Here is an 18202-nt window from a genome sequence, read left to right as displayed (position 1 = left end):
AACCTAGCATGCTTCAAAGATGGGCGCTTTAAGTGCTTCTGCACTTCACCTTGCACATGATGTAGAGGGGTGCCCAATAAACTAATAAAAAAAATTACTCCTAAATATTTCTCGCAGTCGTATTTCTCAGTAACATCGTTGTGCATCTAGTATCTGCTTTCCCTGTTTACATCTCCTATACTGAGTACTTTACATTTGTCCACATTGAATTTTATCTGCCATTTTTCAGACCATTCGAAATATTTTTTTTTTAGATCTTCCTGTAGTTTTGCAGAGTCCTTGTCAGATTTAATTACACGCCCTATTTTAGTGTCATCAGCAAATTTACTTATGTTGCTGTCTACGCCGATATCTATGTCGTTTATGTATATAATAAATAATAATGGTCCAAGTACTGAGCATTGGGGAACTCCACTAGTGAAGTCGCTCCAATCGGATTTAGTGCCGTTAATGCTCACTCATTGTTTCCTGCCCTGTAACCACGCCCTAATCCATTTTAAAATATCTCTTTTAATGCCATGAGCCTCAACTTTTCTTATTAGTCTTTCGTGGGGGACTCTGTCAAAGGCTTTGCTGAAGTCGAGATATACCACATCATAATTGTGCCCCTCGTCCACTAATTCGAAAACAGATGAATAGAATGTTAATAAATTAGTTAGACATGAACGCCCGCTTGTGAAGCCATGTTGGGAATTATTTATCAACTTGTACTTTTCCAGGTGAATTCGAATATAGTTTGAAATGATTGCTTCTAGTAATTTGCCTACAATTGATGTTAGACTAATTGGATGGTAGTTAGAGGATAGTGATCTCTTTCCCTTCTTGAAAATCGGTATTACACTCGCTATCCTCCAGGATTCTGGTACTACACCCGTTTTTAAGGACATGTTAAACAAATTTGCTAAGGGCATACTAAGCTCTTCCTTACATTCCTTTAATACTCTGGCAAATATCTCATGGGGACTTGGTGACTTATTAGGCTTTAGTTTGTCTATTTGCTGACTAACATCGTTACTAGTCACTACTATCTCGCTAAATTTATTTTCTTCATTATCTCTGTATAAAGTCGGTGCCTCGGGTATCATGTTTAAATTTTCGGTGGTGAAAACTGGTGAAAAATATTTATTCAGATTATTGCTCATTTCTCCGTCGTTATCAGTTAGCTCGCCAGTATCTGACTGTATTGGTCCAATCTTTTCTCGTGTTTTAGTTTGATACATTTGATAGAATCCCTTGCGGTTTGACTTCGCCTCCCTTGCTACCATCAGTTCATTATTCCTCTGCTTTTCTTATCTCGGTCTTAACCCTACCGGCCAATACCTTATTAATCTCGGAGGTAAACTTCACCACAATTTATTCTCCTACCTACAGTATAGCCCTCCTTTGTCCAAGAATATTCTTTAAATAATTATTTATCCATTTAGGGTCATTTTTCTGTAATCTGAGTTTGTGCATTAAGTAACTTATTATTTAAATTGTTGTGGAACTCGTCGACCTCAGATCTCGTGATCAGGTCATACTCAACCGTCAGGTCTCCAGGTAAGGTGAGGTCGCCCTCTGTAGGTACATTGTGTGAGGTCACCTCATGTGAGGTCATGTAATTCACCCCCAAGCGTAATATCCTTTCTCTCAGCTGCCTCTTCAAGCTATCAAAGTTTGCCCTTCTTAAATCTGGGACTTTAGTGGAATTTCCCTTGTGACTGCCCTGAAATTCTAATTTAAATCTTATTTCTTTGTGATCGCTGTTAGCAAGTTCGTTCCCTACCTCGACATTACTAATGAGGTTTTCTCTGTTTGACAGAACTAAATCGAGTATATTATAACCCCGGGCGGGTTTGGTTATATGTTGGCTTAGGAAACAGTCCTGGATTGTTTCAAGAAAATCCTCTGATTCTGAGTTTCCCATAATGTCAATCCAATCTATTTGGCTAAAGTTAAAGTCGCCTACTATACAGACGTTGCTATGTATGGAAGCCCTGCGTATTTCATCCCAAATAAGTCGCTCATTAACTCTATCAAGATTGGGAGGTCTATATATTACTCCTGTGAATAATTTTTCCCTACCGTCGATTAATTATATCCAAATTGTTTCTGTATTCCGCTCAGTTTTTATTTCCTAATTTATTTCACACTTCAGATTATCCCTGACATAGATTGCTACTCAGCCTCCTTTCCTAATCTGCCTATCGGTATGGAATAATTTGTAACCTGCAATTTGGTATTCGATAAGTAACTCACGTGAGTCTCGGTTTATCCATGTTTCGGTGAATGCTATTATATCTATTTTTTCGATACATACCAACGCCCTGATTTCATCCATTTTGTTTCACATACTTCTACTGTTTGCATAGTTAGTCGTGTTCTGAGTCCTCTCTTTGTTGCATTTACGTTTCAACTCCCTGCCTAATTTAGTTTGTCATCATTCCTAGCACTCTTTCCCTTTAACCTTTCACTTTGTTTACTCGCTCGCAGTGCAGTCTCCTCTACCTGTTGATATGAAGGACCTCCGTGGTCATGGAGACACCGGATGGTGTTGGTTGGTGTCACAGTACTCACTCACTGCTAAGTGGTGTTGTGTTATCTCGTAGTCAGGTGTAAAGCGGACCCACAGTTGTTCCCAGGGTGGACTGATTAACACCTCCTGGTCAGAAGATGGTGGTCGGTTCCCAAGGGCGCTTATCTCTGGGTGTGGACCTCACTGGAGGGTCATGGCTCTCTCTGGTACTGTCTACTGCTGAGTTCACCGACTTAAACACTGCTCATCACTGTTCAACTCTAATCCCACTTCTTTTCGAAACGAAATTGTCACTTTTGACGGAATGATGTTGATATCCTGGTGGTGAGGATGGGACGAGGAGAGGGACTTGAGCAATGGGCAAACATGGGCCGGGACAGCTGCCGCAGCAGGAGTGAGCGCCAGATAGGTCTCGACTCTCCGGTGGTCAAGGATGTGTGTGTGGTGAACGGAAATGAAGTCACGGGAAAATAAGTCACAATTTTGGCTAGGAATAAAAGTGAAAAAAGTAACAAATTAAAGTCACAGTTAAGGTAATAAAACAAAAAATATTTTAAGTCACTTATTAACTGACAATACATGACTTGTACACATTGACAACACAATTTATATATGATGGCATAACACGTAGGTTAGGTTAGGTTAGGTTTTTTCTTTGAAATTTTTTTTGTGTCCTGGATTCGTGTGTATGTGTGACCCTCTTTCCCCTCCCATCCCCTCTCCTATTCCCTCTTCCCTCTCCTTCCATTTTTCTCTCCCTCACATCATCCTCTCTCTCCTTTTGACCCGCCCTCAGGCATTCGATTAAAATAAAAAGGAAAAATATTAGCGGTTTCTTTGGCACTTCCGATATTCCGTGATTTGGTCAGATGTTTAACACTATATATATAAGACTGTTATCATGGGCGCTCTACTTACCTTACCTGGTGGGGCTAAATGATAAGGGAAGGATAATAGAGTCACCTGAAGATTAATCCCTCCAGTTTATTTCATACTCAGATTAATCACACTACTGCTAACCAAACTTAATCTAACCTAATCAAACCAAACCATATATAAGATAACATAACCTAACTTAATGTAACCTAAACTAATCTAACCTAACCTAACCTAACCTCACCTAACTTAATTTAACTTAACTTAACTTAACCTAAACTAACCTCCCAAGACAGACCAAAATCCATAAATGTTCCTCGGAGTTCACTGTTGATGTTTGTGTCTCCCTTAGTGAAGCTGCTGGGGAGACACGGCGGTAAGAGGGTGGATTAACCTGAACTGAATTTAATGTCGATGTTTCACCTGTACGCCTAAATCTTCAGTGGTTTCTTGGCAATGATTGATACTAAATCGTACACAACACCCTGTTTCTCCCAACGCTCATTCAGTCGTCTCTCAAAAGTTAGCACATTTGGATAACACAATAACCATCGAACACATATTTTGTCTAAGCATGGTCTGCAAACGTGTCTCAAACAGATGAAGACAGTGCTACATAAACATCCTTCACTACAAAATATAATATGTCATACAATTAAAAAAATAAACAACTGAATTAATAATCATCACTACGAGAGCAACTGCAATAAAACTAAATTTGGTCATCCTGCACAGAGGCAATCAGGGCTACCAACTCTGCCAACAAAAACATGGCGTGTTTATGCTGTGTGTGACCGCGGCTGTGTGTCAACAAAGGGTTCGGTGGCCAGGGAGGTATTTTTGTTGTCTATGATAATCTTTTTCTTGCCGTGGAAGTGTTTGGGTTAGAGGTAGAAAATATCATAGTCAAGGTTATGTTTATCTGTGTTGGTTTGGTTGTGGAGGTGAACTTATGTGGCTACTTTTGTGAGGTATCTTTAGAGTCGTGTTTCATTCCCCTTTTATTGTCGGGTTATGTGAACAATAACACTGATCTGCACCGTTCATCTTTTGTGTTTCTTTCTCTTTTTATCAATCTGGGGTCTAGGGGGGGGGTCTCTCTCTCTCTCTCTCTCTCTCTCTCTCTCTCTCTCTCTCTCTCTCATACTGGTTCATACACCAAACCATCATTATTGACTCGGGGTTTATAACACACATGCTAACACTTTGTGAAACTCATGAACTATTTAAAGCAGTGTCGAAACCTCTGTTCGAGAGAGAGAGAGAGAGAGAGAATTTAATTTACTGTGTCAGGTGGTGAATAAGACCGAAACAAAAATCAGGGAAAGTGACACAAAATCTCATTTAATTCAACGCCCAGAGTTTTGTGTGTCGCGAAAAAGTTCATAGGTCAGGCTGCCCGCCCTCCCTCCCTCCTCTAGCCCCCACCCCCCTCTCTCTTCACTGTACTCCAAGCTTTGCCAATAAATTTGTTAGCCGTTTAAAAATCTCTCCTTCTGTCCTTCTCCCCTTCCCTTCCTCTCCTACCTGCCCCCCCTTCCTATCTTCCTCCCTCTCTCCTTCCGGCCCTGTCTCCTGCCCTTTCTCACTTTCTCCTTCCCTCCCTCCTCCTCGTCCCATTCCCCCTTTCTCCTTCCCTCTCGCCCTCCCTCCTCCTTTACCTCCCCATTCTCTCTCCTTTTATCCCTCCTCCTCTCCCTTTCTCCTTCCCTACCTCCCTCATCCTTTCCCTCCTTCCTCTCCCATACACCAAACATGGGGCTGGGGCCGACAGGTCTAACCAGGGGATATTTCACCTATAGTTCCTGTAATAACTGTGCCGGTGAATGATAACTTATCCTTTATTTTAGAGAATGATACATTTTTACTTAAGAATGATAAATTACCTTCTATTAAGTGAATAATAGTTAGTGTTATCAGTAAATGTTTGTATACAGTATTTATATCGATGTACTGACAGAATTTGTACTTAAGAAATTCAGATCAGGTCAAATCAGATGCCCCTCGTAATGGCGTTGAGGGAGATCGATTCATAGAATGTGATGATGAATTTCTGTGAATTTTTCCAGGTTCTTAGTGAATGATTATTTTCACAAAACTTCGTGGCTTATTGAACGACCATTTTTCAATCCGCCGGTGTGTTTCAAAATGAATACAACTACTAAACTTTTTGTTTTCTAAACATGGCCTCCACCCTCCCCCAATAGCCACACCTTCGCCGCCATTTTATTACCTTAATATTAAATATCCTAATACATAAGTAGCTATCCTAACTGTGTTGAGTTAGTTGAGCAGCAGATCTATGTGGCATTCAGTGACTGTTGCCTCATGGTCAATATCTGCAACTGTTGTCGGCTTTGGGGCCGAAGTTCTCGTCCCGAGGCAGAGCAAAGCCGACCGAAGGAGAGAGAAGAACAGTCGACATCTCATCCAGGCTGTAACATAACTTCTGGGCTGCTGCTTCTGGTCGGATATAACCTCTGCGAGTCTGGCGTACTGTAGAAGCATCTTGCACTTGGTCCCATCCCACCAGAGGCTGTGAACACTAGAGGAGTGAAGCTGCCTTGATCAACGTTCTGAATTCTCTCCCCATATTCCCTTATCTTGTCGTTCTCGTTACGGTGACATGCGGACATGGGATCAAAAATCCTGATGTCGAAGAAGGCTCGCTGTCCCCACGTCCAGAAACCTCGAGCACCGACGTCAACACGGGCTTTGTTGGGTGTGTTTGAAGTCATATGTTGGAAAAATCTCACCGTCCAATGGAAGGAGGGTCGGTTCTACCCTGACATCACGGCAGATTTCCTTCAACATATTTGCTGTCAGATCCCATACTTCGTCATGCCTCATGCACATGAAGCCCCCTTTCTTGCACACCATGGCGTGATCGGCGTCATAGCAAGAGCCACACACGCATTGGGAGGGCAAACCTTCTACTGGCCTACCGTACCTTAGAGTATTGGCCTCTGTAAATTCTTGTTTTTTGAGACTGAAACCATTTACCCTTTCAGTAACGTAGTTAACCAGTTGGAGGCGCCCACCTCCTGCGCTATAGCCACTTTTATTTTTAAATTCTCTGGTACTTGCAACAACAGCTGCTGCAGCTTATCACTTTGGCTGTGCTGTCGTTCTGTCGTAATGGACCTTCGAATCTTGTTTACTTCACTGGTATCCACCTCCCCTGTTGCGTTCTGAGCTATTATGTGGTTCGTGAAGGCTGCCATGAGCTTAACTGAGTTTTGATGTTCGGTGGCAGCAATCTCTTCTGGATTGGTCAATCCCATACCTCCCAGTCTCGGTGGTAGTACTAGAAGTGATCTTTCTGCTGGGGTTAAGTGAGGGTGTTTCACTAATTTGGGAATGAAATTGACGCTGATAGCTTCTTCTAGAGGGTGGAGGAGGGGACCAATATCAGGGAGAGTGCGCATCAGGTAGTTCCAGCGATGCTAGACTCCATGGGTGAATGCCACAGAAGCCGCATGTGGCTCTGTGTTAGCAATCTCAGACAGAGCTTGGATTTCCCTAACCCACTCATTCACCTTTCCCGTTTCGTACTCGGTCTTGAAGTCAGTGGTGTCTGTTATTGCACCTGGGTGTCTTTGGCCTTCCTTTTTATTTTGACCTCACTTTCGCCAAGCACCTCCATTGCCCCTTCATAATGCTCTGGCTTCACAATGAGGAAGGACTTGCTGGCGTTTGGGTAGTACCCTATTTGTGGGCCTCGCGATGTTACCAGGTCCCACCACATTTTGATGTTCTCCACTTTTCCTGCTCCTGAAGGTCATCAGCGTACGCCACTTGTTTGACCTCAGTTGTTTCAAATTTTATTGTGTTGGAGCACTGATAGGCCTATTGCATACATTGCCATTGCAACAGTGTCCCCCTGCGTTGTTCCTTCGGTTGACTGTATGATGGCATCACCTCTTAGAGCCTTGTTGTTTACTATATAGAGGTCTGATGGATTCCTATAGGAGATTTCAACATACATTGCAAGGCTTGGACACTTGATCTTGATGTTGTGCAGTGCGGCCTTGCGGTTAAGTATGTTGAATGCGTTCTCAGCGTGAATGGCAGCTTCCCCTCCAGCCTGGTGGCCAGCACAAATTTGTAGGCTCCCTGCTGCTACCCTGACATCATCCTTTATCACCTCCATTATGAATTTCCGATGATCCGCCTCAGCACTTCCCTCACCCCTATAGGCCTACATCCTGGATTCTTATCCAGGGGAATGAGGCGGCAAGCCGTCAGAGCATGGAGGTGATGGCAGCACGAGGATGCCAGCTTTCTTGCAAAGACGGCAATGGCAGTGCAGAGATCACTTGCTACGGGGCCAAACTTGTTAGTGCTGAGGATGACTCCTCGTGTCTTCAGTGCCTTTTTCCACACCATCTCTCCTGTTATTTTCTCGAACAAGACAGCAGTTGGTGGGATATAGTCACCCTGGAACCTGATGCCTTCGTCTTCACTTGCTGGGGAATGTTTTTCTTCAGTTGTTTTAATGTCTCTCTGTTTATTGGCAGAACCCCACCGGAGGATTCCTCTGTGAGAGATCTTACCGCCGAAGACATTTTTCCCACACGCATTTTGTTTCCAAACTTTCTTGCAACGTCATCGGTGTTTTGCTTTCCGTCACCTATAAATTTTAGTCTCTCCTGCAGTGTTCTTGCTTCACATTAGAGATCCTCAAGTGCCCCATTCTGCCACATTGTGAATCTTCTCTTCATTGCTGCCGCATTTTCTTTGTGCTTAGTCTTTGTGTGTGTCCTCTGACAGAATAGATGTGGTATTATTGCCAGTATTTGAAGAGCTAAAGGGGCGAGGAAGCGGTCCTGAGTGTAATCAGTTATGAGGCGAATCATCTCCCGAATCATTTCTTTGGTGGCCGCACACCTGACAATTTCTGAGTAAGTTTCTTTAACCCATATGTCTGCATTTTCCATCGACATGCCATTCCGCTGTGGTGGCTGTCTCTCAATCAACTCGTGGACATCTGCTACTATTGGAGCAGCATTCATTAGTACTACATTTTCAGGTTGAGTAGACTCACTACTACAACTACTACTTCTACTACACTAATAATAATAATAATAATAATAATAATAATAATAATAATAATAATAATGTACTACTCTTGGTGCTACAGGTAAACAAAGATAAAAGACAATATATATTGGTTCCATTTTCTGATAAAGTCTTTATTCCGACGTTAAAAAGACCTGACCTCTTTTCCTTTCATTTAAACCCTAAAGGCTTGTCACTGTAAACTAAAAGACTGCAACATATCAACAACAACAAAAACAATTTATTAATATATTTCAGAGTTACGATGAACTTCAGGTTAATAAAACCTTAATAATAACCGATGTGACATGAAATATTTAAGGCAGATGTGAAATTCTGAAGAGTGATAATGAGAATTCTTTCAAGTTTATTTTTTTCCTCAACGGTGATGAAAATAGTATAGTTATATTATTAAAAATGTTTACACCACTTTCAGGTCATTTAAGGATTATATTATGTGAAGAGACGAGAGAGAAAACATTTAGGTTCGTCGCCCTGCTTTTAATTCTTCTTATTATTACTCTTGTTGTTGTTATTATTATTATGATTATTATTATTATTACTGAGAGAGACAGACAGACAGACAGACAGACAGAGAGAGAGAAGAGAGAGAGGTGTATATCAATTACTTCAACACTCACAGTTCCAGGTTTCACAATGCCTTGTACAGTTTCTGCAACACTTGCTCTTCAAAAAGGAATTGCCACTGGAATTGCAAATCGTGTGCAAGTTGGGAGTTTCCGTCAGGTCCCGAATTCCCGAGTTTGGGGGTCTCCTACTATGGTGTGTGTGTGTGTGTGTGTGTGTGTGTGAGAGAGAGAGAGAGAGAGAGAGAGAGAGAGATATGAATATGCAAGAGCGGACTCAACAGGTTAATTTAAAATAAAGTGCAGAAATAGTACATCCAAAAATGTCTTCAAAATTACACTGACTTTTCCTTAGATACATTCTCTTAGCACCAGTTGGGAGACGAACAAGGGAGGCCGTACAGGACCTGGTTAATGTAAAGGCTCTTTGTTTGTTTGGGTTATTTTTGTACTTTAGTTAAAATCAACCTGTTATGTACATTCTTATATCTTCAGTTAAAGTAAATATCTATCGTACGAACCTTTCAGAATTTGGACCTTGTATTTTAACAAAGACAAAATGTTATAAATTCTTAACTCAGGAATCCTGGTGTTGGGAGACAATAGAGAGACGATCTTTCACATTTCTCTTCGGGAAACTCTTTCTTAGAAGTTCCTGCGCCACATTTCTCATCACAAAAAAATCCTTCTATATGTTCAACTGCAGGAAGTCTTCACCCTGGGAGCCCTGAACCCTCGAATATTTTGATCCGATTGTCAGATGTGAGCGTCATGCCGTGGTAACCTTGAACTTTAGGGCTCAAGTCTTCTGATTGGAGGAGCGCCAACCAACCAGCGATCACCTTACACATCGCACAGGATAGCGTCAAAAACAAACATCATCATTATCGTAACCCATATCGCATCAAGAGAAGATTTTATTCATCTCTTGGTAAAAAAAAATACTAAATATAAATACCCGGACAGACTGAGGGCGAGAACCAGTTACCCCGAGTCACAAATCCAGTTAGGATGGCGGGGTGACTAGAGGAGTGCAGGAGGGGTTGTAGAGAGTAAGAGGGAGAGAGATTGGCTGTTCTGTGTAGTACTGTACAAAGCTCTTGTATTTTGACCCGTAAAAGGTCACTACAGTTAAGGGGAAATAACATTGTATCTTTCCTTAACTGTTTTATTTTAATATTTCTTGACTGTTTATATCATTGTGTGTTAATTAAAAAAGAAAGATAAAAAGTTATTTATTAAGTCATGTTATGTTGTTTACACTCCTGGATTGACTTTACATTCTAGAGAGAGAGAGAGAGAAAGAGAAGGAGACAGAGACAGAGACAGACAGACAGACAGACAGCGTTAGTCAGTGTATCTACGGCTGCCTTATTGTCTTTGTTACGTTCATCATTAGAGCAAAAATAATCTCTATCTTTATTATGAAACTTAATCCTTAATTAATATTAATTCATTGATAAAACACAGTCCGTTAGCTCAACAAAAGACGACATTATAGAAACTAAGATAATATAAAAACAATATCGAAACAAAACACAAATGATTCAGACGATAACAATAAAACACAGAAAAAAATAAATACTACTACTAAACAACAAAACCCCATCGCTTCACAAGACAACATTTCAACAACAAAAGACCAACAAGTATCAGGTTATCAGCCATGAAATATCTAACCCACAAAAAATATATAAAAATGTAAATTAAATACATATGCAGTAGGTTATGTTTTTATTTTTATTTCCCGGGCACTTTCAGCGAGGCCACAAACTAAAGATAATTAGTTTTCTGGCTTCGGGTTTCTAATTTTTGCCCCACATGCAGATTCCACCTGACGCGGGAAAAGTATATGAGGCAAAACGTATAATATTTTTACTCGTGGCCAAACTTTTATATACAGTATATATATATTCTTATAGCGCAAATTTATTTGATCCCTTTTTGGGGGGGGGGCGTGGGGTGGGAGGCGTGGGGTGTGGGGGGCGTGGGGTGTGGGGGGTGGGGTGTGGGGCGTGGGGTGTGGGGTGGGGTGTGGGGGGCGTGGGGTGTGGGGCGTGGGGTGTGGGGGTGTGGGGTGGGGCGTGGGGGTGTGGGGTGTGGGGTGGGGCGTGGGGTGTGGGGCGTGGGGTGTGGGGTGTGGGGGTGTGGGGTGTGGGAGGGTGTGGGGTGGGGTGTGGGGGCGTGGGGTGTGGGGGGCGTGGGGTGTGGGGGCGTGGGGTGTGGGGGGCGTGGGGTGTGGGGGGGCGTGGGGTGTGGGGGGTGGGGTGTGGGGGGGGGGCGTGGGGTGTGGGGGGGGGGTGGGGGGCGTGGGGTGTGGGGGCGTGGGGTGTGGGGGGCGTGGGGTGGAGGAGGGGTGTGGGGAGTGATTTATAAACTGAAAAAATATACGATTTGTATACTTTGTACTTGTTCTGTTCCTGAGTGTACAATGACTAGTGTACAAGGGTTAGTCTACAAGAGCTAGTGTACAAGAACTAGTCTACTGTACAAGGGTTAGTGTATACGAACCAGTGTACAAGGGCTAGTGTGCAAGGACATATGTACACTACAAGGAGAGGAGCACCCAGACCTCTTATGCCCTGACGAGAAATCGAACCTGAGACCTTTAGCTTGTTGGACGACCGCCTTAACCCAGAACTAAAACGCTCACCTGAAGACACAAACAAAGCCCTCACACTGTCTCCTCAAAGTCACGACTCAAACACTGCTAATACTCAACATTACCTCAATTTGGATCACGGGAAGATTAAAATGTGCTGGAGTGTGTGTGTGTGTGTGTGTGTGTGTGTGTGTGTGTGTCTATGTGTGTGTGAGTTGGAGAAGAGTATTGATAAAAGAGAGAGAGAGAGAGAGAGAGAGAGAGAGAGAGAGAGAAAAAAAAACTCAAACACAGGTGTACACTAACAGCAGGTAACACTACACCCACCTGCGGCTAGTAATTCCCACTTTTATAAATAGTTTTACCTGTGGCTGAACTGACGGCCAAAACTGACTGACTGACTGACTGACTGTCTGTCTGTCTGTCTGTCTGTCTGTCTGTCTGTCTGTCTGTCTGTCTGTCTGTCTGTCTGTCTGTCTGTCTGTCTGCCTGCCTGCCTGCCTGCCTGTCTGTCTGTCTGTGTGTGACCTGTTTGTGGATAAAATACAAGAGACACCGAAACGAACTTTGTGTGCAAGAAAAAAGTACACACCAACACAACAGATAAATATAGACACACACAAATAAATAATGGCTGCCCTTCGTGTAACGAGGATGGCCGGCCCAAGGGCCACCTGGGCGTGAATTTGTTTAAGGTGTAGAAGCTGTCGCCAACACAACAACCACACCCTCAATTAACGAGTTGCATGACCCAGTGTCAAGGAACAGTACGAGAAGACCGGACAACAAGCCAACTGCACTCGCTAACCATTACTCCGGAAAACGATCCGCTAATCACTTAATATCAGGCTTCCCAATTACTGCTGAGTAGACAGATGCAAATGGCGTAAAGAAACTTGCCCATTGTCTCACCCTGCTCGGGGATTGAACACGGGTCCGATCGCTTGCAAGGCGAGCATGCTGACTATTACACCACATATGCTCTTTCACACTACTACTACTACTACTTTGCTGCCACTCGGAATCGAGTTTGACGATCATCCAGCTATGATACAATGACATGAGTTATAGGGAGGTCACGTACGTTGGTGAGTTTTGAGGTGCCTAAAGATGCTGATACGGGACCCGCAGCATCGTCCACATTCGTTGCACATGTAGAGGGCTCAATCTACTGCGGGAGGGATGGCGGCAGCGTCTTTCCGACGTTGGCGCTTGTCTGCCTCGGTTTGCAGTCGGGCTAACTCGAAAGTATTGACAACTTCTCGTGTGGTGCTCCTCCAAGCGTTACGATGTGGAGTAATCCACTCCCAGATGAGGGGGTGGATTTGGCGGACAGCGAAAATCATGTCAGTGGTGCCATGTGATGATCTAAAACCACATTGAGATTCTGGGGGGGAAGTTTTCCGCCTAAGGAAGAAATCTGTTTCGGAGGACTCGGGCGATAATATTGCCAACTACGGAGAGCAGCGAGATCCCACGTTAGTTGCCACAGTCTGACCGGTCTCCTTTGTTCTTATAAATAGTGACAATGGAGGCGTCTTTAAGAGCTTGAGGGATTTCCTCCGTTTCTCATATATTCTCCAGGAGAGAGTGGCGATGGCTGGTAAGCAGAGGTCCTCCTGCTTTATACACCTCGGCTGGGATTCCATCAGGCCCTGAGGTTTGTTATTTTTCATCTGTTTGATGGCAGTAGCAACCTCATCCAGGGATGGAGGGTAGCAGAGGTGGGTCAGCTCTGGATGCTGAGGGACCTGCTGGGTAGTCAGGACATCCACATCGGTGTTTCGGTTGAACAATGAATGGTAGTGCTCTTTCCAGTGCTGAAGGAGGCCTTCATCATTTTTAATTATGCCGTTAACGTCAGATGAGCAGAGGGGGGCTGCTGATCTGCAAGTCTTTGTTCTTCAATGCTATATTTTTAAGCCAGTCGTTCTTTAGATTGCGAAGTTCCCACTGGGCTGCCGCTTTCTTCTTGCAGAAGTTTTCAGCTTTGGTCCGAGACTGAGGTTTGTTCTGCCAGTCAGTAAATACAGCACGTTTATCATCGATAAGTACTTTGATTGCCGGGTCATTTTCATCAAACCAGTCCTGGTGTATGATTTTGGTCTTACCGAGGGTCTCTGCAGGTTTATGTCACAACAGTATTAAGAGTATCCCATTCGGCACTTGAGTTCACGTTGTTTTCTGTTGGGTTGTTTATAAGCCCATGTTCGAGCTGGTCTCTGGAAGCATGTGCTACCGCTGGATCCTCCAGATGCTTATTATTAAAACCTCTTCTGGAGGCTTGCTGCCTTCGCCGTTTTGGGGCGACCTGAAGCAAGAACTTGGATCTGACAAGTCGATGATCGGCGTCACAGCCGTCTAAGCCATGCATGGCGCGGTTGATGAGGACATTTCGGCGATCTCTTTCTCTGATGATGATGTAGTCAATGAGATACCAGTGTTTGGATCGTGGGTGTTGCCACGACCCCTTGAACTTCTCAGCCTGCCTGAATTGGTGAGAGTGAGGTTGTGAGCAGCATACTTGCTGAGCAGGAGTAGGCCGTTGGATTTACACTTGCCTAGTCCATTTCTCCCTATGGTTCCCTGCCAAATGCTAGCATCTCTGCCAACTCTGGTAATGAAGTCGCCAAGGAGCACAACCTTGTCTTCTCTGAGGATAGAGGTAAGCACTCTGTCGAGGTTAGCGTAAAAGGCCTCCTTGATGTCATCCTCTGCATCCGTGTTGGGGCATATGCACTGATGAAGAAGGCATGATGCAAGTGATTCAGTGGGACTCGAAGCGTCATGATGTGTTTGTTGATGACAATAGGCATTTCAGTTAGCCTGTGTATGATGTGTTGGCGGATGGCAAAGCCAACTCCATAAATGCAATTTCTCTCTGCAGCAGGCTTACCCTTCCAGAAGAAAGTGTAGCGAGACCCCCATTCTGTGAGTTGGCCCTCATCTGGGAGCCGGGACTCACTGATGGCTGCTATGTCGATGTTATAACCTAGCCAGCTCTTTTGGCAAAACGGCAGTTCTTTCAGGACGAGCATTTGTGCCCATTATCCAGAAGGGTGCTGACATTCCATACAGCGACCATAAGAGGTTGTATGGTTTGTTTTGTTTGGATCTGTGATTTTTATTGTGTTTTCGACCGCATAAGGATGACCTTACTGGGTGTGGTTGCCCAGTCAGGTTGGGTTTTTAGTCAGGCTATGTTTAGGTCACCTTTTCTAGCCCCCTCCCCATGTGGGGTGAGGAGAGTCCTCGAAAGGGCTGCTCAGTCACACAGACAGGACCGGATTGCACTGCTGCCTAGATCCCAGTGCATAAACGACCATCTTATGTGTGCCACCTATGTGCAGAGTTGTGATAGAGACTCCAGGCAGTCATCTCTGCCTGTTCCCATCGCCACTCGTCCTTCGGCATAGCACCTTTGGGGTTATAGGGGTTTTGATGATGATGAGAGGTATGATGAGCTAGGTGATGGCTGCACGTGAGTTGATTTATGTGGTGAGGCAGGAGCAAAGGCTGCAACCACACATCTTGGCTCTCCCTTTACCTGATCCAGTGTGCAAGTGTTGCAACCACTGGGGAGAGGGAGAGTTGCAATGGATTTCCGATAGCCCAGTTTGTTGGGTTTCGCTTTAATAGCCTGTCCATCAGGCATTGCCATCGTCTGCCGGTGTAGTTGTTGGGTTTCCATGGTGGTCACCTCTTCCGCCTATACCGCGGGGTCTTGTTGGAGCTCTGTAAGCATGTCTGCCTGATGCGGGACTCCACCGCAGATTTTTCGTTCGGGGTTTACTCCCGTAGCCTTATACCTGCCAAGGTTAATCCGCAAGGCAGCGGTTGGTAGGCGCCAGGACGTGTCCACATGCCAGTGGGCCAATGCGCCGTCCCTATGGTCTAGCCTGGGCCCACGAGGCACCCAGTTACCGTTTATTGCCACGAGGAGGCACAGCAGGAGTCTTGATGGTGAAGAGGCTGTGTACTGGCAGGAGAAGTCTTATGCAAGTTGCTTCCCTGTTTGCCACGAGGGCTAGCCAGAGGCGGCAGCTAAAAGCGAGAGGGAGCAAGCAGTGCTTGCACCTTAACACTAACATAATGCTACCACACTGGACACATTTCACCATACCTGTGTGTGTGTGTGAATTCACGCACACAACACAACAAAACAACACAACACACACACACACACACCACAACACACAAACCATATCAAAGTTTAAACATATTATTTTCAACAAAATGGTTACCCACTGAATACAACAAAGCAAAGTACACTTTGACTTCATGGGAAACAAATACTGTATATATTACTATCAATCATAAACGTAAAGTTTCTACATTGACTTACTCATTTTACCTCAATATTGTGATTAATCTCAAATTTATCTTTAAGATAAAAAATCACAGAGGAAGAAATTAATGAAAATCGTCCAAATCATTTGCATAATTGTCTCATTAGTGAGATTTATGAGAGTAATGAGGTTGTCGGTGATTACTACACATGAAAAATGTTGAGTGACAGAAGTGTATCGAGGCACTGTGGCACCCCCGGGACCCTGTGGCACCCCGGGGCACTGTGGGACCCCTGGGCACTGTGGGACCCCGGGGCACTGTTACACCCCCGGGGCACTGTGGGACCCCGGGGCACTGTTACACCCCCGGGGCACTGTGGGACCCCGGGGCACTGTGGGATCCCGGGGCACTGTTACACCCCCGGGGCACTGTGGGACCCCGGGGCACTGTGGGATCCCGGGGCACTGTTACACCCCCGGGGCACTGTGGGACCCCGGGGCACTGTCGGACCCCCGGGGCACTGTCGGACCCCGGGGCACTGTTACAACCCCGGGGCACTGAGGGACCCCGGGGCACTGTGGGACCCCGGGGCACTTTGGCACCCCTGGGACCCTATTACACCCCGGGGCACTGTGGCACCCCTGGGACCCCGCTACACCCCCGGGGCACTGTGGCACCCCCGGGACCCTGTTACCCCTCCGGGGCACTGTGGGACCCCGGGGAACTGTTACACCCCCGGGGCACTGTGGGACCCCGGGGCACTGTGGGACCCCAGGGGCACTGTGGGATCCCGGGGCACTGTTACACCCCCGGGGCACTGTGGGACCCCGGGGCACTGTGGGATCCCGGGGCACTGTTACACCCCCGGGGCACTGTGGGACCCCGGGGCACTGTGGGATCCCGGGGCACTGTTACACCCCCGGGGCACTGTGGGACCCCCGGGGCACTGTCGGACCCCGGGGCACTGTTACAACCCCGGGGCACTGAGGGACCCCGGGGCACTGTGGGACCCCGGGGCACTTTGGCACCCCTGGGACCCTATTACACCCCTGGGGCACTGTGGCACCCCTGGGACCCCGCTACACCCCCGGGGCACTGTGGCACCCCCGGGACCCTGTTACCCCTCCGGGGCACTGTGGGACCCCGGGGAACTGTTACACCCCCGGGGCACTGTGGGACCCCGGGGCACTGTTACAACCCGGGGCACTGTGGGACCCCGGGGCACTGGCACCTGGGACCCTATTACACCCCTGGGGCACTGGCACCCTGGGACCCTGTTACCCCTGGGGCACTGTGGCACCCCTGGGACCCCGCTACACCCCCGGGGCACTGTGGCACCCCCGGGACCCTGTTACCCCTCCGGGGCACTGTGGGACCCCGGGGAACTGTTACACCCCCGGGGCACTGTGGGACCCCGGGGCACTGTGGGACCCCAGGGGCAATGTCGGACCCCAGGGGCAATGTCGGACCCGGGGCACTGTTACAACCCCGGGGCACTGAGGGACCCCGGGGCACTGTGATACCCCTGAGACCCTGTTACACCCCCCGGGGCACTGTGGGACCCCGGGGCACTGTGGCACCCCAGGACACTGTCGCACCCCGGGGCACTATTGCAACCCGGGGCACTGTCGTACCCCGGGTCATGTGGCATCCAACGGCCTTGTGGCAACTAGCCGCAGTGACAAGGGTTCATTATGAGGTCAGGGAAGGTGAGGTGGGATGACCTATCAGTTGAGTCGTGGTAGAAGGAACCTAACTTAACCTAACCTTACATAAATAACAACCAAATCTAACCTAAACTAACCCAAATACCATTTCATAGTTATCTTTTTTCGTGAGGTGAGGCGATGACTTCTATTACCCTAAAGAGTTAGTGTGTGTTTAAGAAAAGATGCTACTGTATTTTACTCTCAACTAAAATGACAATATATCATCAATGGTGGACAACTTGTGGTCCGGGTTACAATACGATGATGGACGTCAAAATGACGTTGATTTTGCACTGAGACTTTATAATCGCTCGTTACTCCTTGCTGTACTCTTACTTACTCGGTGTTAAAGCTGTTATCAAATTTATAAATCGTTCAGAATCAGATTTCATGGCTCGCGTTCGTCAATGAGTCCTTTAGAGAATCCAACTCCAGGTCAACTCTCTTGGATTTTCCCTCAAGATCCGCCGTCACAAACTTTTGTCTGGGATCTAAAAGTCAACACAGTCCCTCTGCCAATACCGTTAATGCACCAAATCAGGCAGATTATTCCGGATAATTC

At 46.0% G+C, this 18202-nt stretch overlaps 1 protein-coding gene across 1 annotated transcript; it reads left to right on the top strand.

The window, feature by feature from the left end:
• The first annotated feature begins 16146 nt into the window (after window positions 1-16146).
• LOC121854496 (collagen alpha-1(III) chain-like) lies at window positions 16147-17451 on the top strand. The gene has a single exon (XM_042349176.1). The coding sequence runs from the start codon at window positions 16147-16149 to the stop codon at window positions 17449-17451; it is 1305 nt and encodes a 434-aa protein (XP_042205110.1).
• The last annotated feature ends 751 nt before the right edge of the window (window positions 17452-18202 follow it).

The sequence above is a fragment of the Homarus americanus genome, unplaced genomic scaffold, assembly GCF_018991925.1.
Source record: "Homarus americanus isolate GMGI-L3 unplaced genomic scaffold, GMGI_Hamer_2.0 scaffold39509, whole genome shotgun sequence".
NCBI lineage: Eukaryota > Metazoa > Arthropoda > Malacostraca > Decapoda > Nephropidae > Homarus > Homarus americanus.
The sequence above is the reverse complement of the archived record's forward strand: the minus strand, read 5'-3'. Positions and strand labels throughout refer to the sequence as shown.

Coding starts and splice junctions, on each gene's coding strand:
- LOC121854496 (XM_042349176.1), top strand. CDS start 16,147: ATGTTGAGTGACAGAAGTGTATCGAGGCACTGTGGCACCCCCGGGACC.